General features: G+C 42.1%; 1 protein-coding gene and 1 pseudogene across 7 annotated transcripts in view; one reads left to right on the plus strand and one right to left on the minus strand.

The window, feature by feature from the left end:
- TMCC3 (transmembrane and coiled-coil domain family 3) overlaps positions 1–24,552 on the minus strand; it is a 306,024-nt gene that overhangs the window by 12,428 nt on the left and 269,044 nt on the right. For 4 of the 7 annotated variants that reach the window (XM_054443395.2, XM_063646579.1, XM_054443394.1 and 1 more), the window contains exon 2: positions 2,023–2,939. In XM_054443395.2, the coding sequence (XP_054299370.1) occupies positions 2,023–2,939 (917 nt within the window). Of the gene's footprint in view, positions 1–2,022; positions 2,940–6,992; positions 7,107–10,914; positions 11,142–24,552 lie in introns of those variants that run through there. The other 3 variants (XM_054443393.1, XM_054443398.1, XM_054443396.2) reach the window with 2 other exon arrangements.
- Positions 11,178–11,478, plus strand: LOC129009815 (U6 snRNA-associated Sm-like protein LSm3; annotated as a pseudogene).

Genomic DNA, 24,552 nt, shown 5'->3' on the forward strand with positions numbered 1-24,552 from the left:
AACAAAACAAAAAATCTTATACTGTGTATTTTGAAACAGGATGCACTGTTTGGAGAAGATGCATTCATTAGACTGGAATGACTTTGATCAACGCCAATTTCAGATGCTTACATAGGTCACCTGACAGAATCATTTTATATAGAGGACCAAAGAGCTTCATCCAGATTTAATGCTTATTCTCAGGCATGACTTCTCAGATGTCAAATGCTGTTACTGCTGTGAATAAGCCTTTAAAGGTCTCTTCAGTAATACAGGTGGTGACTGTAACACACGGGTCACCAATGTAACCACAGGACAGATGCAAACAGAAGCCGTCCTGAACTCACGTAAATAGGGATCCGTAACTTGGGAGAAAATGTGCATCTAGAAAGTGCTATATCCCAGACTATTTGGATAGAATTGACGTTCATACTCTGGAAAAGCTGTGACTTAAAATATAATTCTTGTGTGACAAAGATTCCAAAGATGCATATGGAAAAAAATTTTGTGTCATAAAATTGGAGAATTGAAAAGGCCACATTTCTAAATTAATACAGACATAAAATCATACATCAATTATAAAACAATAAGTAAACTAAATTTAAACTTTTAATGTTATAGTATGTAATAGGCATTTTACTATTTTATCTACATTTTTAGAAGTTAATGTATTATTAACTTTGACTAAAAAACTTTTGAGGTATCTCTTTATTGGAAAAAATGGGAAAAATGACCTTATATTTGGGCTTACACACTTTTTGTTAATAAGCTAATAAGCACCTAAAAGCCAGCCTACAAAACATCTACTTTTAAAATTACCTAATATAAGCCAAAGGTTTTGAATGTATACTTTAATCTTAAGATGACTTTGGAAAGTTCATTTTAGTTTAGAGTAAAAAGTTTAATGAGCAAACTACAGAACATAAAAAAATACATTACATAGGCTGGGCACAGTGGTTCATGTCTGTAATCCCAGCACCTCGGGAGGCCAAGGCGGGCGGATCACCTGAGGTCAGGTGTTTGAGACCAGCCTGGCCAACATGGTGAAACCCCGTCTCTACTAAAAATACAAAAATTAGCTGGGCGTGGTGGCAGGTGCGTGTAATCCTAGCTACTCAGGAGGCTGAGGCAGGAGAATCACTTGAAACCAGAAGGCAGAGGTTGCAGTGAGCCAAGATCACACCACTGCACTCCAGCCTGGGAGAAAGAGTGAAAACTCCATCTCAAACAAACAAACAAACAAACAAAATTACATAAGGACTTCAAGATTGATGTACCAAATAAAATTAACTTTGTTGGGTAATGAGTAAGTGTGTACTTGACAGTTGTTATGGAGGGAAATCAAATATAGATCTCTGAATTAGCGTAATGACACTATAACGGAAGTCTACTGAATCAGAATCTTAAGATGCACGTGAGTTGTTGCTTGTATCTGATGATTTAAGGACCCACACATAAATCCTTCTCTAATGGTCAGCTAAAAGCCACAAATTATAAACTTAGAATCATGAAGGATGGAAATTGTTGGGTATCCCTTATCTGAAATGCTTGGGACCAGAAGTGTTTCAGATTTTGATTTTTTTTCAGATTTTGGAATATTTGCATATATATGGAGATACCTCAAAAATGGGACCCAAGTCTAAAGACAAAATTCATTTGTTTCCTATGCACCATATACACATAGCTTGAAGGTAAAAGTGTACCATATTTTAAATAATTTTGTGCCTCAAGTTTGTGTTAAGTATTTATTTGTGGAATTTTCCAGTTGTGGCATTGTGCTGACACTCCAAAAGTTTCAGATTTGGGAACATTCTGGATTTCAGATTTTTGGATGAGGGATGCATCAATACATTAGGGATGTATTGATTGCTAAACGCCTTTTAATCCATATCCATATTTATTGAAAATGTAACCATAAGGCATTCTCATTTCAAGCAGACAATCTCTCTGCAGTAACTCATCCTTTTAAAAGAATGCCACACCTATCATGTATCCACTAAAATTAAAAATTAAAAAATATGCCAATGGAATACTTTGAAATACCTGTATCTTTCCTCTTGCAGGGTCTGAGAAATAAAACCATATTCTCTCTTAAACTGCATCTTCAGTGCCTCGATGTCCTCAGCCAGCTGAACTTGGGTATCCTTGATCTCCCTCAGTTCCTCCAGGATTACGGCAAGCTTCCCCTGGCTGTCCAGCGTGCTGGCTCCACCAGCCCCAAACGACTGGTTTCCGTTACTGTCGGCCGAGCCTGACGTGCCACTCGAACATTCATCATCACTGCCATACTTGGGTTTGTTCACGATGGTAGCGCTGCCCCCGTAGGCCCTGGCACTTGCCTCTGGCCTAAACTCCTCTAAGGAATTTTTCAAGTGAGCAATGTTGTCGGCGCTGCCAAACTTATTCCGGATCAGGTTGGCAAACTCTCTGGACTTATTGAAAACAAACACAGGTGGAGTAAGCGAGACCCCTGGCATGCCCGATTTGCTGCTCTCCATGCAATGGGGGGCAGTTCGAGATTTCACGTGGGCATCTTTCAAAGATCGATGTATATCCTTCAGGTGGTCTTTGGAAATGTCCTTTGAGCTCCTGGAGGCTCCATTCTGCTCGATCTCTCTGAGCTTTCGATGATACTGCTCTAACTTCTTCTGCAGCTGGGCGATGGAGTGAGCTGATTTCTGATTCTTCTTCTCAAAGACTTGCTTGATACGTCCCGCCTGCTGCTTGTCCGCGCTGTTCACTAGTTTCAGATACTCCGCAACATTCCCATCGCGCGATGTTTGCTCAATTTTTATCTGCTCTGTTACCTTTAGAATTTTTTGCTTCAGGCTGTCTGCAGTGAGTTTGACCTTGTGGAAGTCCAGGATGCCATCCGGTACATCAAAGTTGAGGTTCGTGTCTGACCCCCCTCGGCGTATGTTCAGGGGCAGGCTTAAGGTATTCATGTCATGACGTTCTACCTGAAAGAGACAGGAAAGAAGCACATTAAAATTTGAAGTCAAAGAGATAATTACTGTGATAGAATCTGTGCACATACAAGACACATAGCTTAAGTCCCAGTTTTTCGAACTACAAGTGTCACGGGATAAAATCCCCCTGCTGTCTCCTCCAGTTGAACATAGGGGCAGCCTGGCTCCTTCCTGCATCCATCTACACTAAGTAGCTGTGAGATTCGGATCTCTCAGCGTATCCACTTTTTTTGTGTGATGAGACTGTAACCTGGCTCCCAGGGTAGAAAACGCAACATAGAATGAGGTCACCAGTCAGTCCTGGTCTCCCAAAGTGCCCAGGTAACTGGAATGCCTGCCACACCACATTCACTGGGAACTTCACCACTATGGGGAACGCATCCAACTCAGAATTCACTCAATAGAAGGAGAATCCTTTTTTTTTTTTTTTTTTTTTTTTTAAAAGAGAAACATGGGGAAAAATAGGGAAAAAGATACAAGCAGGTACATCCATCAAACAAGAACATTATTTTCTTAATGGAATCATTAAATAGATGTGATTGAATAATATGGTACAAGATTAACTTTAATAATTGGGTAATACAACAGTATTTAGACATGGAAACAACCCCAAACCACACCACAGTGATATTTTAAAAAAAAGGCTGGGGGGGGGGGGCGTGCTGGGTGAGGTGGCTCACACCTATAATCCCAGCACTTTGGGAGGCCCAGGCAGGTGGATCACTTGAGGTCGGGAGTTTGAGACCAGCATGGCTAACATGGTGAAACTCCATCTCTACTAAAAATACAAAATTAGTTGGGCATGGTGGTGGGCACCTGTAATCCCAGCTACTCGGGAGGCTGAGGCAGGAGAATCACTTGAACCCGGAAGGTGGAGGTTGCAGTGAGCCGAGATCACACCACTGTACTCTATCTAGACTGGGCAACAGAGTGAGACTCTGTCTCAAAAAATAAATAAATAAAATAATGAGAAAACTAAGACCACATAAAATAGTTTTCTCACTCAAGGGCCATTTAGGGAAAAGAACTGCAAGGTAGCATTGAGTTTCCTGGTGAAGGGGGTGGCAAGTTTGTGCTCTAAAAGGAAAAGGCAGAAGTAGACCATATCCCAGGGTCTATGGATGTCTCTCATGGGTTGTCTCACTTCACTACCATGCCAGACAAAGAACATGCTAGATTCATAAACATGTAGAAACCAAGGGTTAAGGCCAGGATTTGAATCCAAGTCATCCTAACAGTAACCCTCTTTCCATGTCAGGTCACTCCATTGTTGATGTCTCTGGAGGATGAAAAACAGCTCTTTGTAGAGTTCAAACACAATCTACAAACAAGTCTTAAGATCCAAACTGAAGCATCTCATTTGTCAATATCCCTTTGATTAGATTAATGACTTGATATACAGTCCTAATAGAAATCAAATGAGAAGCAAGACAATATTCAGCATGTTACCTTTTTTTTAAGGAATTAGTGGGCTGATAGCAACAAAATTAGTAAAATATTAATGAATCTCCCACTAAGTGATATGGTTTGGATCTGTGTCCCTATCCAAATCTCATGTTCAATTGTAATCCCCAATGTTGGAGGTGGGGCCTGGTGGGAGGTGATTGAATCATGAGGGCGGACTTCTCAAGAATGGTTTAGCATCATCCCTCTGCTGCTGTTCTCATGGTAGTGAGTCCTCCTGAGATTTGGTTGTTTAAAAGTGTGTAGCACCTCCCTCTCTTGCAGGTATCCTCCTGCTTTCACCATGGGAAGTGCCTGCTCCCGCTCTGCCTTCCACCATGAGTAAAAGCTCCCTGCAGCCTCCCCAGAACCAGATGAAGCCATGCTTCCTGTACAGCCTGCAGAACTGTGAGCCAATTAAACTTCTTTTCTTATAAATTATCAGGATTCACGTATTTCTTTATAGCAATGTGAAAACAGACTAATGCACTGGGTGATCCAGACTTGAATATGGACCATATCCAACAATGGGTATTAACACTTCACCACGTAATAAATCCTGCCCAGTGCTTTATTCCAGAGGAGGGAGCACAACAGCACAGTAGGACACCATCCTAGACGGGCGGGTCAGACCTCCTCCACAACTTACAAACATTCATTAGCATTAGCTCTTAGCCCGTCTCTTCCAATGCACAATTTTGTCATGAATGAGAGACACTGGTTGCTTTATCTGGCAGAGGAGCACCATATAGGAAAAGCTGGAGGGAAATAAATGCCCAATCACTACAAGACTAGAAAACAGGATATATGAAAAAAGGATAAAAAAGTTGTGACTTCACCTGGTCAAGAGGGAAGGATGGGGATAGGGAATAAAGAAGGTATACAACAATCTTTAAGTCCTGAAGGGTCCACCACAGGAAGCTCAAGTAATCTATGTACCTGTGGCTCATTAGCGGACCCAAACAGGAACAGGTTCAAATTATAGCAACAGAGAATACATGAAACTTAGAAAATGTTTATTTTTGGCAGATGGGTAATTAATGGTAACTGTACAATCACTGAGGCTAAAAATTTGATTTTACTGGAGATATTATATCTGATCATGCTACTCTATGTCTTAGAAACTTCCTTAGGCTTCCTAATGGCTACTGAATGAAATAATATAACCTGGCATATCATTTCATTTAGCAGGCATTAGGAAGGACCTTATAGGGCTATAAGGCCCTAGCCCACCTTTCAGGTGTCACCTCACCTGAAGGACACATTATGAATATCTTACAACCTAAATTTCCAGAATGTATATGAATTTTCTATGGATTTTCTCATATGCATGATACTCACAATACCTGCCACCCATTTACTTATGCTTATCAAAATCCTACATATTCTTTAAAACCCATTTCAAGGGCCAGGCGCAGTGGCTCACGCCTGTAATCTCAGCACTTTGGGAGGCTGAGGCGGGTGAATCACAAGGTCAGGAGATTGAGACCATCCTGGCTAATACGGTGAAACCCTGTCTCTACTAAAAATACAAAAAAATTAGCCAGGCATGCTGGCACGAGCCTGTAGTCCCAGCTACCCGGGAGGCTGAGGCAGGAGAACTGCTTGAAGCCGGGAGGTGGAGGTTGCAGTGAGCCATTGCACTCCAGCCTGAGTGACAGTCTCAAACAAACAAACAAACAAACAAAAAAACCCATTTCAAATGCCCCTTCTGCCATGAAGCTTTTCCCAATCCCAGTGGAACGCCCCCTCTGCATTCTGTGACACGCCTGTTGCTCTGTGTTGTCTTGTGGCACTTCCTGACTCCTCCTTTGATCACCACCCATGCACTTTAACCCCCTGCAGACTGCAAGCTCCTTGGGGGAGGCATGATGTCATAGCTGTACCCAACTTGAAGTTCTAGCACTTCCCTAGGAGGCTGTCAATAAATGTTTGTCTACTGAACCAAACTGCCATCATTCTTTATTCCAAGGAGTCCGCCCTGGAATCATTTAAGACACATTTCCATTGAGCCAAAAAATCACCTCAGCAGTTTTGCTCGCATAGCCCTGACATTTCCAGGTGAAGATGGTTTCCCAATACCTGGATAATAAATCCGGCACCATTTGAAACTGATTCAACTAAACAGAGATTTTTTTCCGAGTATCAATGTGCAACAAGATACACAAATACAAATAAGGACTTTTAAACTTTAACTGAAGCACAATTTATACTCAGAAAAGAGCACATTTAATAAGTACAAAGTGAAATAAGTACTCGATGAATTTTTACAAGCTGAACACATTGTGTGACCAGCAGCCAGTTAAAGAAATAGAACAGAAGCCTCCCTTGTGCCCTCCTTCAATCACAATGACATCACCTCCACCTCCAAGGGCAACCATGATCCTCACTTCAAACCGTATACATTAGTTTCGCCTGTTGTATACATGTATTCTTCTTGTCATTTTTCACTCAGCACTGTTTGTGAGTTTCATAAGAACTTGGTTTTGCCCTCCTGGAGCTCACAGATAAGACAAGATGAAGTTATTTAAAATCCGGTTGGCATTCTCTATTGAGAAGTCCACAACAACATCTAGAGGTAGAAAGGTTTTCATACTTTACCTTACCAAACCGAGCAGTAAATAAACACCTGTTCTTACTCCTTTAATTCTCAACTGCACCAGGGCTGGTCATCCAACTCTGAGTCTCAAGGCAAAGTCTCATGCTCTCACAGACCTCTCGTTACAGGACAGCCTTGTATGCAAAGGAATGTTTATGCACAGATGGCCAAATGACTTTTGGCTTACTTTATGATTTAACAATGCTTGGCATGTTCTCAAGAGTCCAGGTTGGAGAAAGCAACAGCATTTAAAGCCCCAAATCAATCAATCTTACCTGCTTGTCAGCAAATCTCAGTTAAAAATGTTTGATGAGGGTATAAAGTTGGAACTATTACTAGGCTGCTCCTTTTGCCCTTTTATAACCCTAGCACTGCATGGGATAATTGAGAGACAGCTGTACCTATCATTGTTAGATGCCTGTAAATTCCCTGAACACAAACTGAAATTACGTGTGTGTGCCAGAAGAAAGCTGTCAGAGTCCTCCACCCTTCATTTAATCCAGACTTGGCACTGACCCTATACAATACAGTATACAGTGCAGCTTGGTTTCAGGGTTAGGATGCAGGGTTCTGGTTGTCTAGAATCAGTGTACACCATGTGGATCAGGACACTGTGTTCCTGTTTGGGCGCTGACATTTACTATGTATGTGTTCTTGGGTAAATTGAGTCACCTCTATGGGCTTCCATTTCTGAATCTATAGAACAAGGAGACAGAACCAGACAATTCAGAACTAATACTGCACAACTCCATCAAATGTAATCCAAGCTATCATTACTGTGAGACAGTACTGCATCATAAAAAGACCAAGGGCTCTGGAAACAGACTGCTTTGGTTTCCATCTTGGCACCACTCTTAAGAGCTATAGGACCTTGGAAAAATGACTTAGCCTCTCTGTGTCTCAGTTTCACTTCTGAAAATGGAGATAATGATTCTTCAAAGAGTTGTGAGGAATAAATGAGAAAATGTATGTAAAGTGTTCACCTCTTCAAGTGTGACCTCCTGGCACACTGAATGGTTTCAACAAATGTTTGTTACTGTTATCATTCCAATTTCATTCTAAAATGTACCTAAATTCAATTTCATTTAAAAATGTATGTAAAAACTGAAAGTTAAACAAACTCCAGAGTGTTAACAATGCTGACCTTTGCACCGTGGGGTTATGGGGGGTCATCTTTTGTATTTTCAAGTTTTTTAAAAATAAAATGTACTACTGTTTTGGCAGAAAAGATTTTGCTTTTAAGAATGACTACTAGCCTCTTTCAATTCTTCCAGAATACTTGGCTGTTATTACTTTAGATGAAAGGCAGATCCGCCTACTGAAACGCCATTCCTCATTGTGTTTTCTTTCCGGCAGTGGAGACATTTCCACTGTCACCCCAGTGCTCTGGAACAAAGGCTGAGGAAAAGCCTGAGTCCCGGACAGACGTCAAAATCTAACCCTGCACCACCTCTGCAATGAACCAGGCCTCCAGTACAACACACCAAGTTAGCTCACCTTACTCACCGGACACAGGCACAGCAACTCAGTCATCACCAGTGCGGCTTGGACACACCGTGCAGGATTCACGGAAGGCTGTCTCCCAGCACACTCTGTATTAACCCGCTAAAGCTCCAGAGGGAGATGAACCAAAAAGGAAGGGTACCAACACAGAGGCACATCTCCCACCCCTCAGCAAAGAGAACCAGAATCTAGGGCTCCTGTGGACCCTGGAATGACAGGGGCTGAGGCAGGAGTCCTCTGAGGTTCTGGAGGCCACAGAGTAGCCAGAATGTGTAGGGATGCAGAGCTATCAGAACAATGTGACAGATGACAACTGCCTGCTTAGTCTCAAGGCTGAATACAATGAACCTTTGCTTAAAGAAAGGCTGTTTGAGCCTCAGGCATTACAAGAAAAGGGTCAGATCCTTCAAATGGGCTGGCATTTCCAAGGCAACAGGTATTTCCAAGTACATGTGAGTGAAGATTTGTGCATAGGTCCACAAGGACCTGCATGTTCAATACTTGAAGGCTTTTACAAGTCTTCATGGCCTTGGTATATAAGTCAGTATCACTGACATTTTTTACTATTAATCATTTTAGTTGAAGTCTATTTCAGGTCTAGAGTCTAGGCCAATCTTGTCCAATCCATGGCCCAGCATGGCTTTGAACGCAGCCCAATACAAATTCTAAACTTTCTTAAATCAGTATGAGTTTTTTTTTTTTTTTTTGAGACAGTCTCACTCTGTCACTCAGGTTGGAGTGTAGTGGCCCAATCTCGGCTCACTGCAACCTCCGCCTCCTGGGTTCAAGTGATTCTCCTGCCTCAGCCTCCTGAGTAGCTGGAACTAAGGCAAATGCCACCACACCCAGCTAATTTTTGTATTTTTAGTAGAGATGGAGTCTCACAACGTTGGCCAGGCTGGTCTCCAACTCCTGACCTCAGGTGATCCGCCCGCATCGGCCTCCCAAAGTGCTAGGATTACAGGCACGAGCCACCACACCTGGCCAGTATGAGGTTTTTTTTTTTTTTTTTTAAGCTCATCAGCTATTGTTAGTGTTAGTGTATTTTATGTGTGGCCCAAGACAGTTCTTCTTATTCCAACGTAGCTCAGGGATGCCAAAAGATTGGAAACCCCTGGTCTAGGCTGCTCCTATGATATGCCACCCAGAATGTGCTAGGCTTTGCCATCGTATTAATGTCAAAATCTCAGTGGCTATAAAAGAAAGGCTTATTCCATGCAAATGCTAAAAAGTTGGCTGTGAGTCAGTGGGGGGACCCAGGTTACGGTGGGGCCTCTACCGTCTGGACAGAGAACTCACTACACTGACCCTACCTAACTTCTAGGGGACAGGGGATTATAATCCTATTACATGCCCAGGAGATAAAATATCATGTTAGTGACATGTGTAGTAACTTTCTTAATTGTTAAAAACTCTCTGAGGTAGGTTCTACTATTATTACTATTTTATAAACTAGTCACAGAGAAGTTAAGTAAATTGCCTGGGGCACACAGCCAGTAACCGGCAGAGCCAGGCTGGAAATTCTGGCTGTCTGTCTCCTACCTGCCTAAAAACGACTGAATACTTTTATTGTGAGTCAGGCACTGTGCTAAAGATTTTTTAATGCATTCATATATTCTTCACACCAACCCGTTTATGAGAAAACCGAGACTTGTAAAGGGTATGTTTCTTGAAGCCCATGAATAATAAATAGCTTAGGTGGGGCTCAACTCAGGTTTATGAAATATGCAAGACTTAGCAAGATCTGTACCAGCTCAGCCCCAGATCCTGCGAGAACCTCTGCAATGCCCTTAACATGGTCATCCATTGCATGGATAATCTGGGCTTGGTTTAGACTACTCTGTCAGAAAATTCTCCCTCAGGCTGAACTTGAAATAATCGTGGCTGTAACTTTGTGTCCACAGCTCTGGTGTGGCTTCCTGGAGCCACATCAATCAGGTCTGATATAGTCTATAAAATCTATTTTTTTTTTTTTTGAGACAGTCTCTCTCTGTCGCCCAGGCTGGAGTGCAGTGTCGCGATCTCCGCTCACTGCAACCTCCGATGTTCAAGCGATTCCCCTGTCTCAGCCTCCCGAGAAGCTGGGATTACAGGTGAGTGCCACCACGCCCTGCTAATTTTTTTTTTTTTTTTTTTTTTTAGAAGAGATGGGGTTTCACCATGTTGGCCAGGCTGGTCTTGAACTCCTGGCTTCAAGTGATCCACTTTGCTGCATATTCTAAAATATAAACAGTGATTTGGGCCAAATAACTTTATGAAGATAAAAAAGCTTACTGCTTGTATTGGAACAATGCCTACGCATTTACAATCACTAAGAGAAGAGAAAGAATGAGATAAAAACAGAAGATAAAAATAAAAGATGAAGGACCTCTGGAGAAAGAAGCCCTGTCCCTAAGGGCCTAGCAAGTGAGGGGTTCATACCTGCCCATGTAGGAAAAGGCAAACAGCAGATAAGCCCTGGATCTGCCTGGAGAGAAGGGAGAGTGCCCTTCTCTGTGCTGGCTGATACAGCTGGGAGACCGATGTACTGCTCAGCATGGCCCCACAGAGGGGTACCTTTGTGTGTTCTCCCAGAAGAACAGGAGCTTTTCTATCAGAAACAAGCGGGGTTGTGTCCTCACGCTTCGAGAGACTGGAGTTGCTCGTGTGTTCTCGCGATACGCGGGAGACGCCGCTGGGTCTGAAACGACGCGGACCCGCAACAAACTACCAACACTGGAGAGGAGCCCTTGGATGTTATCGGGCTCAGCCTAGATGAGCGAGTTTATGTGAAAATGAGAAATGACCGAGAGCTTCAAGGCAGATCACGTGCTTATGATCAACATTTAAATATGATCTTGGGAGATGAGGAAGAAACCGCGACTACTATAGAAATTGATGAAGAAACATACGAAGAGATATATAAATCAAGGAAACAGAATATTCCAATGCTGTTTGTCCTGGGAGATGGTCGTGCTGGTTGCCCCTCCATTGACAGTTGGCTGAAACAATTTGTCCTGTATGGAAAATAGGAGACTTTGTACAGTAGCCTTTCTAAATGTACAAGACATTCAAAAGAGAAACCTGCATACGTTCTGATATTAAGAAATAATTCTGGGGATTCTCCCACTCCTGAAATGAATTTATTTGCAGATAATTCACAACTTCTTAAGCTACATGGCATTTTAATTTTTCTAAAGCTCTTCAATAAATATGACCACCAAGATGCAGAGCTCTTTTTCAGGACTTGTTTTGCTCTGTTATCCTTACAGACAATTTCTGATTTTTTTTTCTTTAAATTAAAATTGGTGTTTCCTCATAGGAAAAAAAAAATATATATATATATATATATATATAAAAGATACAGTGGCTGGGTGCCATGGCTCACACCTGTAATCTCAGCACTTTGGGAGGGGAGATTGCTGTAGCCCAGGAGTTCGAAACCAGCCTGGGCAACATGGTGAAACCCTGTCTCTACCAAAAAAAACCAAACAAACCTAAAATTAGCCAGGCATGGTGTCATGCACTTGTAATCCTGACTACTCGGGAGGCTGAGGCAGGAGGGTCAGGAGCCTGGGAGGTGGAGGTTGCAGTGAGCATGAATCGCACCACTGCACTCCAGCCTGGCAGCATGGGCAACAGAGGGAGACCCTGTCTCTAAATAAATAAATATACATATATGAGAGATACCCCTAGCCCATCTCCCTCTTGCTATCCTGGGGTCACACTTGACATGCATTTACAAAATGTCTAGCCAGAGTCAGTGAACAGGGAACCCAGGGAAGCTAACTGAACCACCGGATCCCAGCATCCTTGCTAACAGAGCTAACCTATACTGGAAAAATAACTCCAGAGGCTGGATAAGGCTCCTTGTCATCTGTTACTAGAAACATATTAATACCTTCATGGGACACCTACACAGAATATTCGATACCTACATTTGCTAGAAGAAAGCTGCACTTTCCCCCACTGCGTGCTGGAGAGGAAAAATCTTAAGGACCTTCATATGGTATCCAGAAGGACATTTTATTAGGAGAGTGTCTTAGCACAGTGTTTGTTCTAATTTGTTTAGACAAGGAACATTTCCTTTCATAGTTCAGGTCTGACAATAGCACACTCTGAACTTTAAGTAAGTGCACCGTGTTCAGCGCGGGAACTGAGTCAATAGTTTTGCCATAAAGGTTTTATTCCTCACATCCCCCCTTCTTCCTCTCTTGGCATCACTGACAAAAGAAATTCTGTAGCCTCAAGAATTCTATTTCCTGCCAGGCGCTGTGGCTCACACTTGTAATCTAAGTACTTTGGGAGGCTGAGGCGGGTGGATCACTTGAGGTCACGAGTTCGAGACCAGCCTGGCCAACACGGTGAAACCCTGTCTCTACTAAAAATGCAAAAAAAATGAGCCGGGCGTGGTGGCAGGCGCCTGTAATCCCAGCTACTTGGGAGGCTGAGGCAGGAGAATCACTTGGACCCCGGAGGCAGAGGCTGCAGTGAGCCAAGATTGCGCCACTGCATTCAAGCCTGGACAACAGGCTCCATCTCAAAAAAAAAAAAAAAAAAAAAAAAAAAATTCTATTTCCTGAGAGCAGGTAAAGTAAAATCTCATTACTCTGGAATTAGGGATCATTTGGAACAGGAGCTAGAATACACATATCTTTGATGGCCCAATCCTTTCTCCAGACACTGCAAATTAATAGTGTAAAGGAGATTAGGCAGTGTTTAAGAGTCTCAAAAACAAATTCTTCAAGCATCCTCAAGCACTCACAAACACCTGATACTGTAATTAGAAATAATTATCTTCGGCCAGGCGCGGTGGCTCATGCCTGTAATCCCAACACTTTGGGAGGCTGAGGTGGGCAGATCGCCTGAGCTCAGGAGTTCGAGACTAGCCTGGCCAACATGGCGAAACCCCGTCTCTAATAAAAACAGAAAAATTAGTCAGGCATGGTGGCAGATGCCTGTAATCCCAGCTAATCGAAAGGCTGCGGCAGGAGAATCGCTTGAACCTGAGAGGTGGAGGTTGCAGTGAGCAGAGATCGTACCACTGCACTCCAGCCTGGGTGACAGAGCAAGACTCTGTCTCAAAAGAAAGAGAAAAAAAAAAAAAAAAAGAGCCAGGCATGGTGGCGGGTGCCTGTAATCCCAGCTACTCAGGAGGCTGAGGCAGGAGAATCACGTGGACCCTGGAGTCAGATGTTGCAGTGAGCCAAGAAGGTGCCACTGCATTCAAGCCTGGACAACAGGCTCCATCTGAAAAAAAAAAAAAAGAAGAAGAAGAAGAATTCTATTTCCTGAGAGCAGGTAAAGTAAAATCTCGTCACTCTAGAATTAGGGATCATTTGGAACAGGGGCTAGAATACACATATCTTTCATGGCCCAATCCTTTCTCCAGACACTGCAAATTAATAGTGTAAAGGAGATTAGGCAGTGTTTAAGGTTCTGAAAAACAAATTCTTCAAGCATCCTCAAGCACTCACAAACACTTGATACTGTAATTAGAAATAATTATCTTCTCATTAAGCCTCTACCAGGAGACAGTGGTAATCTACTCTGAGTTGCATGCACTTAAAAAATGTATCTTTCTTCAAAACAGCTTATAAATCACACTTCCAATAAATACAAACTAATCCTTTACAAAATTAGTCTGACCCGGTAAAGATTTCTACGTACTAAATCTACGTAAGAATTAAAGGGGGAGGAAAGGCCAGATTCAGCATGAATGTCCCTTGAAAAGTAGAAGGGAAGGCTACGGTGATGAAAATAGACCAACCTTACATGAGCACCAATTGCAAGGCAAGGACAGCCATAGTCCCTGGGGAGGAAACTGTGGAGGGATGTGAGGCAACACCCAAAAAAGGCAACTTCTAAGAGGAGCAGGGAGTCTCTGGGGACCCTGTGTACCTTGAAAACGAGCAAGTTTGGGAAAGGGAAGTGTACATTTATTTAATATCTGCCCCTTACCTCTCCAGGCCTGGGAACTAAGAACCATGCCTTTTAAATTTAAATATATATATATATATATACACACACACACACACAGAGAGAGAGAGAGAGAGAAAGAGGTCTCTCACTCTGTCACCCAGGCTGGAGTGCAGTGATGCAATCACTAGCTCACTGCAACCTTGAACTCCTGGGCTCAAGCAATCCTCTCGCCTTAACCTCCCAAAGTGTTGGGATTACAGGCGTGAGCCACCGTGTCTGGCAGAACCAGGCCTAATTTTAGGACTAAACACAGAACAAATGTCCACTGAAGCTTTTAGTTCCTAACTCAGAAGGAGAGAAGGGGTGAGCAAGAGCTGCTAGGCACTAAACTTAAGGTCTTTTGGGGGCAGTTCTGGAAAATTTCCCATCCATGCTTGTTCATTCCCATAGGTTTCTGGCAGTGTCTGTCAGTAAAACCTCCCCAGGAAGAGGGGAAGCCAGCAAGGAAGGGGATGTGGGAATATCGAGTTTACTCTGGGAGAACTGCCCCCAGGAAAAACGAGTCTCCGAGGCCCTTAGTCAGAGAGCAGAGAAAAGAGGCCAAGCCTGGGAGCAGAGGGTCTGCCTACTGCCCTGCCCTGGCGGCCCAGTCTTCTACATTTCCCATCACATTCATTCACCACCTCACTTACCCCTAAAACACACATGGTGGGCCTTCTTAGAAGGGACCTGTACTTAGTGTAAGTTTCTAAACGATAGTTACAAATCCAGCACCTGTCTTGCAGAGTCTTTCGGCATCTCCAGCCTGAACGAGCTCTATCAGGCCATGCTGTGTTCATTATAGGCACCCTGCACAAAAGGGAAAGTAACTTGTCTCCTAAAATATAGCTTCCTAGATAAATAAGTGAATATAACAAGGGTGTGCAGTGTTATCTATCAGATAACAATAATTGTTTCCCTTTTTGCCTTGGACGCTAGGAAATTCAGAATCAAACTCAGAGTAACTGTTAGATCTGGTGATCAGCCTATATGTTTTCCCCTCCTTTTTCAACTTTTGGATATTAGCACTACTCTAACTGTATTTTCCATGTGTCTTATCATAATCATAATCTTAGTGGAAAGAGGTGGGTATACTTTAACCTGCTTATTAAAAGGCTAGGTATGTCATCTTGCCCAAAGATGAACACTATACCAGCATTCCTATGTTTAATAGGGGGAATGTGGTCAAACATACCCAGCTCATGAACCTGCACCACGACTTCCCCATCCCCATTCCCAGGGCATCCAGAGAAAGCCACATAATGGTCACAACTTGGCTCATGTCCTTTGAAAAGTTGCTATGTAAGACTGAGTCAGGAAACAGCATTTGGTACTGGAGCCCCAAAGTGCATTCCCAAAGCATCTGCAAGGCTTATAATTACATTTTTTTCTGAGGGTGAGGGTTTCATTTATTTTTGATAGTAGAACAAATACTGGAGGGAAAAACATGTACTGGATGATTTGCAGTATAGAATTTTCTTATAAATGGATCAGAATACTACTAGCTATCAGACAAGGCTTAGAAATAAGTAGCTATTCAAGAGTAGAAGAAAAACTGATCAACAGTCATTTCTTTCCCTTTTGCAATGCTGAAGCTAATTTTGCGCAGTTTTATTTTGTCTAATAGATGCCAGCAGTATTATCACCAAATGGCAATTAGAACTAAAAAGCTGCCTTTAGTTTTATCAAAATAATATAGCATTCAACTTAAAGAAAAAAAAAGTCCATGAAAAGTACATTCAATCGATATTTTGGTACAGCATTTATTTCTGGCATAGAAAAACAGCCTTACTTTGAAGTTGTGCTCGGCCTTCAAATGAGGCCATCAACATAAAAACTGATTTCCTTGGGTTGAATAAAATCATCTTTTCAAAAGATAAATCAGATTATACCCTGTTCTTTCCCAAAGATCTTTAATGTTGCCTAAAGTGTGAAATACTTAACAAAGAATTTAACGCTCTCTTGATCAGGGTCCTATCCTAGTCATTTTCCAGCAGGCCCATCCATCACGATGTTTTGAGCACATCTATGTATAGCCCCTAGGGTAAGGCTGGACCTTTATATACACTCTCCTTTAATCCTCATATCTCCATGTCATTAGCTCTGCGTTGCAGATTTGAAAGGGGGAGGCATCAAATAAGTTATGGTGACAGCTAAGAAGACACAGAGCCAGGATTTGTACTAATGCCTAGTTTTTAACCTCCATCTTATTCCATGTGTGTGACGAGCCAGTTACACCTGAACACTGCATGCACTTTGCTATTTCTGTGTCTGTTCCTCACCCTAGCATGGTCTCCTTCCCAATTCACCTTTCAAGGACCAAGTCAATGTCTCTTCCACAGAGGTTCACCCACTCCCACGCCCAGCTAGGATTGACTGCTTCCTTTGTGCTTCCCCCCATTTGCACTGACTCCTCATACAGTGCTTATTCTTCCAGGTATGACAGGTGTTTGAATAACACATTTGTTCCTCCAACATTTGGATGCCTCCTTGGAGAGAAGGATCATCTGTCATCTACTAGGCCACATGTGTCTGCTCCACACTCTTTCCTCAATAGGACCTTAGTGCTTATTAAGTGAATCAGTTGTTGACTAGCAGCCAACTAGGGCAGCCAGTTGTTTAGGGACAAGTGGCTGCCCTAGTTGTTTACATTTGCTCAGCTGTTTGCAATGAGATCAAGAAGAACCTGCAACTGAGGTTGTACTGGGTTGCTTTCAAAACAGACCGGACCATGAATCGTTCATGGCTTGCAACACATGTGAGAGGTCAAATAGGAAACTGATGTTTCATGGCTCTTCACTGCTCCAAGCAGAATATAGGTAATCAATTACCAAATGATAAATATTGCCAGGCATGGTGGCTCATGCCTATAATCCCAGCACTTTGGGAGGCAGAAGCAGGAGGATCACTGGAGCCCTGGAGTTTGAGACCAGCCTGGGCAACACAGTAAGTTCCTGTCTCTATTAAAAAAAAAAAAAAAAAAAAAAAAAATTAGCCAGGCCTGGTGGTGTGCCTGTAGTCACAGCTACTCAGGAGGCTGAGGTGGGAGGACTGATTGAGCCCAGGAGTTTGAGGCTGCAGTGAACTATGATTGCTCCCTTGCACTCCAGCCTGGGTGACAAAGCTAGACTCTGTCTCTAAGAAAGAAAAAGAAAAAGAAAAAAAAAATTAAGATCTCCCATGTACAGAATATGCAGGTATGATCCTTTCCTCCCTAAGGGCCCTTTTCCCAGTGGGGACCATTGTAATTGTGGCAGACAGCTCAGGTGCCTCCTCCTTTGGACACACCCATATGTTCTGACTCAATCCATTATTTGTGATGGCTTAAGGAAGCAGTCTTCAATAATTTCTCAGGCCAGGTGCAGTGGCTCACGCCTGTAATCCCAGCACTCTGGGAGGCTGAGGTGGGTGGATCACCTGAGGTCAGGAGTTTGAAACCAGCCCGGTCCAACATGGCGAAACCCCGTCTCTACTAAAAATACAAAAACTAGCCGGGAATGGTGGTGCATGCCTATAATCCCAGCTACTCAGGGGGGCTGAGGCAGGAGAATCGCTTGAACGTGGGAGGCGGAGGTTGCAGTGAGCCAAGATCGCGCCATTGCACTCCAGCCTGGACAACAGAGAGAGACTCTGTCTCAAAAAATAAATAAATAAATAAATAATAAAAATAAAATAATTTCTCTAATGCACCAGCAAGGTTCTCAAATGTAGTTTCTTGTCACTTAGGAAATCATAATTTGATAGAACATGAACACAGAAATGAAGGAGTTCTTTCACCCTCCAAAGTCCAAGAAGGCAATGACTTGTTTAAAGGACACAAGCAGGCCTCAAGAAGAATGGCTCAAGAGAGGACAGAATCTTGCCAGGATCATTCAAGTTTATCAGAAAAGAGAAGCCACCAGTTACTAAAGACTTATCAGCATCAAATAATTTCCTAAATGTTTCCGGTACCTTATTTTTCCTTTCAAGAATCTGATATTAGAATTAAAACTCCCATCTTCTCAGAAAAGTGACTTACTAGGACTCAAAGCTAGTAAGTGGCAGAGCCGTGTGATTCCAGCCCAGGTGCACCTGGCTCCAGGAATATCCTACCTTATCTTGAGTTCTTTCTGTGTATGCCAAACCATTTATCACACATATACCTGTTTCCTATAACCCCTAAAACCTCTCAAATCTACTTAGTTTACTCAAATCATTGTGCTACCATTAAATACTGCAAATGTGAAAAACATGTATGATAGAGAAACCAGAAGAGCAAAAACAGACTCCTTTAGACTCCTTGGTGCCATGAGGCAATTACTGGAGATGTTCTCAATTTGGCATTCATAAGTAGGAGAAGAAACGAGCTTAAATCCCAAGATACCTTGCATAATAAAAAATGTGGGTTACTTCTGTTTTACCCACTACCAAAGATCCTCAAGGCCAGCTTATACATAAACTCCCTCTTTGGCTAAAGCTCCAGGAGGTTCTACAGTCATTAAATGCTCTGCCGTCAATAAGAGCAGACTTTCTTCTCCCACAGCCACAGACATTTAAAGGCTCCAAAGATTCGTGTTTCAGGCAGAGAACAGTCCTCCTCTAAGATCATACTGTTTTGTGATCTGGGATAAAAGAAACGACAAAGAAATAAAACGAATGGTGGGCTGTGATTTTAAAGATAAACACTGTATCATGACCCTTCTTAGAACCTAAGTCTATATTTGGGTTGGCTGTATTTCCAAAACACAGGCAACAGACTTCCAGGACCCACTCACAACACTCGCAGCAACCAGGCAGCTCAGACCTCATGGGAAAGCTCTGATTCCAGAGCCATGTATCCTAAATAAAGGTTTGCTTCCAGGGTGGTAGCATAAGTTAGTGGTTAAAGGCACAGATTTCAGAGCCAGACTGCCTAGGTTCAGCACTGCCATGTGAATTGCCTCGTCTTGGGCAAGTTACTTTCTCTATGCCTTGATTTTCTCATCTGTAAAATGAGGACGGCAGTATCTACTAGTTCACAGTGTGACTGTGAGGATTACAGGAATTCATGATAGGGTCTTGTACAGAGTAAGTGCTATAAGTGTTGGCCATGGTTTATTAAACCTAACACATCCCAGATAGGTGGGTTCTTCAGAAGACTCCAGAGCCAAGAACAGTGATGCTGCTGTCACCATCATTAAGCTCTTTCAACAGAAGCCAATCATTGTCCCCATTGCCCCCACATGCACAGAGTGTTTGTGTGTACACAAACTGCTGCTTATCTATGCATCTTGCAGCAGAAAGGAGGGTGGAGAGTGGAGAACAGGGTCTCAAATTCATACCAGGAGGTCCCTTAAGAATCAAGTTTCAATGAACCTGAACAGGAAAGATAATTTTTAAAAGATACCCCCGCCCCCCCCCACACACAAGCCTAAGATACTGCTTTACAGAGTCTTACCTAGTATTTAATTTGACTTGTAAAAAGGTACTTTATGTAAAATGACTAAACTTTACATGCTCAACAGCCAGCTCTTAATGCTTTTATAATTGTCATGAGTTTTCTATGTTGCTATTTTCAGTAAAACTAGGACTCTGAAGACCCTAAAGACAGATGTCTAACATTTTCCACCTCCAAGTCTTTAAGCAAAACAAGAGAAAATCGTATTAGAAAGACATATCTAATGATTATAACTTGCTACTTCCTCTATAAAACCTCCTTAGCCTACTTTTTGAGAGTATTATGGCATGACCAGGCACAGTGGCATGTGCTTGTAGCCCCAGCTACACAGGATGCTGAGCCAGGAGGATCGTTTGAGCCCAAGAGTTGGAGGCCAGCCTGGGTAACACAGCAAGACCCCATCTCTAAAAAAAGGAGTGGTGGTGGGGGAAGAGAGAGAGAGGGAGAGAGAGAAAATGAATGAATATGAATTATGCTTGGAAGCTTGTTTTTACAGATATTATGTTGGGGGTTTGGGGACTGGGTTATACTTAATTCCATGACCTTAGGGGTAAACGGCATAATTATTTTATTGATGTTCTCTCTCCTGCATCTCTTCTTTAAAACTGTCACCAAATTCTGGTTTTTTTTTTTTTTTGGCTTGGTAGTTTCTCTCCAGAATGACCTTTCCTTGCTATCCTCAGGGCCATCTACCTTAATCCACATCCTCATTTCCTATCTCACCTATAGCAAGGGCAACAGTTTAACTGGGTTTCCTTGTTTTCAGTGTTCTGTTCCTTCCATCTAGTCTATAGGAAGTCATTGCACTGATCTTCTAAACTCCCACTTCCATCACATTAAAACACTGCTCAAGATGTTCAATGATTCTTCCTTTAATAAGGAGATTGGATTCCTCCCCTTGCTGGTACTTAAGCCCTGAGTAATTTTTCCTATTCAACTTCCAATGTCTTCCTCCTTCCTTCACCACGCACCAACTGGATCTCAGCACTGTGGTACATGAACATATTTCTGGACTTTCTGTTTCACCTCAATACTTAACACCATTCCCTTCTGGACACAGCATCTCAAGGCCTCTGTCATATCCAAACCCTACCATTCCTTCAAGATCTCTTCCATGAGGCCTTTCCAAAGGACTTCTTCTCCTTCCTGATCCATTTCGGCTCTTATGTATACTGTTAGGTGAGTCCCTCTTTGTTTTATCGTCTTTGCTGGGTTTTTTACTAGTTACTGAAAGCATTCACTTTCTCAGGTGCCATACAACACTCAGCATAGAACGCGCAGTATCACTGAGCAGCAAATACCTATATACAAACCCAATTTCTCTATGCCATAACCCAGTATATTACAAATTCTGAATGAGACATCCAAGAAAGAAATACATGTTTACCAATATATACATACTTATGTATGTGCACATATACATGCACACACCTAATTAAAACACAAGTTTTGTAAAATACTACTTATCTTTACTACACACAATGTAACTGTATTTACAGTTACCTAATTTTCTGGACAACTGGATATTAGAAATTATAATTACTTTTGTTAATTTTATTATGTAGAAAAAGTCCTTGTTTGCAGATACATATTAGAAACAAAGTGTCCTGGCCGGGCGTGGTGGCTTATGACTGTAATCCCAACAGTTTGGGAGGCTGAGGATGGCAGATCACTTGAGGCCAGGTGTTCGAGACCAGCCTGGCCAACACTGTGAAAGCCCATCTTTACTAAAAATACAAAAATTAGCTGGGCAGGATGGTAGATGCCTGTAATCCCAGCTACTCAGGGGGGTGCTGAGGCATGAGAATCACTTGAACCTGGGAGGCGGAGATTGCAGTGACCCAAGATCATGCCATTACACTCACTACACTCCAGCCTGGGCAACAGAGTGAGGCTGTGTCTCAAAAAACAAAAAAAAAGGCTGGTCGCAGTGACTCATTCCTGTAATCCCAACACTGTGGGGGGCCGAGGTGGGTGGATCACATGAGGTCAGGAGTTCGAGACCAGCCTGGCCAACCCTATCTCTACTAAAAAATTGGCTGAGCATGGTGGTGCGCGCCTGTAATCCCAGCTAATTGGGAAGGTTGAGACAGAATTGCTTGAACCTGGGAGGCAGAGGTTGCAGTGAACCGAGATTGTGCCACTGCACTCCAGCCTGGGTGACGGAGTGAGACCCGGTCTCAAAAAAAAAAAAAAAAAAGAAAAGAAAAAAGTGACCTGATGTCTGTATATCACTCACTTTTAACAGGTTACAAACATACATAAAGAAAACAAGAACATTTTAAATTGTTGACTCTGGGTAAGGTAGATGAGTATTTGCTGTGATGTTCCTTCTGCTTTTCCATATAAGAATATAAAGTGATAGTTGTTACTCATCAAATTTATTTCATGACCATAATCCTGTTTGAAAAACAGTGCGTTATAATTAGAAAAAAGACAAGCCACTTGTCCCTGTGTTTGTTAATCATACTTAAGGAAGGCTCTAACATTCTGAAGAACGTTCTGTGGTTACTTCCTGGCCAATAAAGGATTTAATGTTCCATTGCTGAGTCTACTAATCTCTCCTTCAAAATCCTTTCTACGAAACTTCTGTGAATCATTAAGACCTTAGCAGAAAGGTATAAGATTAGGGATTGGTTTTTTACTTGCAGAGATCAGACTCAGAACTTACCCTAAGACCTCCTATACTGAGAACAATCCTTGTGGTTTTCACAGGGCTTTAAAATAACTAAATCTAGGAACATCAAAAGTTCAAGACAGTGCGCTAAAACTGAAAGTGCCACAGCAAACATGTGCACTGGTTACATTTTCCCCTTCCTTTTCCTTTAAGAATAGGTTTTAATAAAAGACGAAGTTCCATGAACAGTCAGTAACATTTCATTTAATTGACACTAAGGGAAGTATTCTAGATGAGTGAATGAAATTCGTAGATAACTGAAACTCCAAGTCTTGCTAATTAGAGATTTCTAGATTTTCTTCTTTCTTTTAATTTCTTTTAGAGACAAGGTCTTGCTCTGTTGCCCAGGCTGGCTTCCAACTCCTTGGCTCAAGTGATCTTCCTTCCTCAGCATCCCAAGTAACTGAGGCTACAGGCATGCACCATCATGCCCAGGTGGATTTCTAAATTTCCAAGATTGTTTTCCTGTTGACTATGGACATCCACATAATCAAGTTTGAATTGTGACACAGCAACAGTGACCTCAAGAAGACAACTGAACTAGATCACTCGGGGGAACTGGGATCCAATTAACCTTAAGTCCTCATGAAGAAGCAAGGTGGCTGAACTCTGCAAACTCTAAGGGCCTTGCAGCTCTTACACGCAGCAGTTCTGTTACTACTAGGTCTGTAAGGCTGGCACCCCGCACGCAAAATGCCAATAGTCTTGTTCATAAAATTATTAGCACAGACCAACTGACACAAACTGAGTATTACTCTTTATAATGAATCTTATTTTTTATTTTTTTGAGACAGAGTCTTGCTCTGTCACCCAGGCTGGAGTGCAGTGGTGCAATCTCGGTTCACCGCAACCTCTGCCTCCCAGGCTCAAACAATTCTCATGCCTCAGCTTCCCGAGTACCTGGGATTACAGATACGTACCACCACGCTTGGCTAATTTTTGTATTTTTAGTAGAGATGGGGTTTTGCCATCTTGTATTTTAGTACAGACACTGTTTTGCCATCTTGGCCAGGGTGGTCTTGAACTCCTGGCCTCATGTGATCTGCCTGCCTTGGTCTCCCAAAATGCTGGTATTATGGGCATGAGCCATCCCTTTATAATGAACCTTATTTACCAAAATAAAATTTAAGCAACAAGTCATTAAAAACCATATGCAACAAAAGGAATGAAAAACTGTTCAACAAACAACCCAGACAAATCTCACGTGTGTAATACTTAATGAAAGAAGCCACACACAAAAATGTGATGGTGTATGATTAGCGTGCTACGGAGGTGAGAAGAGTGGTTACCCTTTGGGGTGAAGTAGGGGTAGGGAGAATGATTCACCAGTAGGTGGCACCAGGGAGCACTGGGGCGCTAACAACATTGATCCAGGTGGCAGTTACTCAGGGCATATACACAGGTAAAAATTATCCAGCTGTACATTTAAGATGTATACACTTTACTGTAAGTGAAACCTCAAAAAAGTAATAAGATGCAAAAAAACTTAGATAACAAAAATGCAGGAGCTGTCAAAACTATTATCTTTATAGTACCTGTAACATTACAAATACACAATGAATAAATGTTAACATACAGTATTGCTCAATTCTAGCAGGAAAAAAAAAAACCTTAAATTTCATTAGCATGTCAACCTGTAATGCATTTTGTCACCTCTTTAACATTTTTAAAGTTTCCCAAACTTTCATGACACTGTCTCATAAATATTTGTTTTTAGAATACAAAAGAGCCAATGAAAAAGAACAGAAATCCACATCGTGTACTAGCAAGGCATTAATATCTGTGGTTTAACTGAATACATCAGATTTAGATACAAAAATATGCAATTTAGAATTCTGCAAAATGCAGCAAAATCCTAATACCATGTTGATCCAGATTGCTAATGCCTTGTTTTATTACATAATAGGCATTTAGAAAGCCAGTGTTTCTCAATGAGGCTGAATTTAACTAAAAGCACACAAAGTACAATTAGGGGTTGCTTACTTAGACCAAATTGTTTTTATGATAGCTAATGGAACTGATTAAT

Source organism: Pongo pygmaeus, chromosome 10 (assembly GCF_028885625.2).
Source record: "Pongo pygmaeus isolate AG05252 chromosome 10, NHGRI_mPonPyg2-v2.0_pri, whole genome shotgun sequence".
NCBI lineage: Eukaryota > Metazoa > Chordata > Mammalia > Primates > Hominidae > Pongo > Pongo pygmaeus.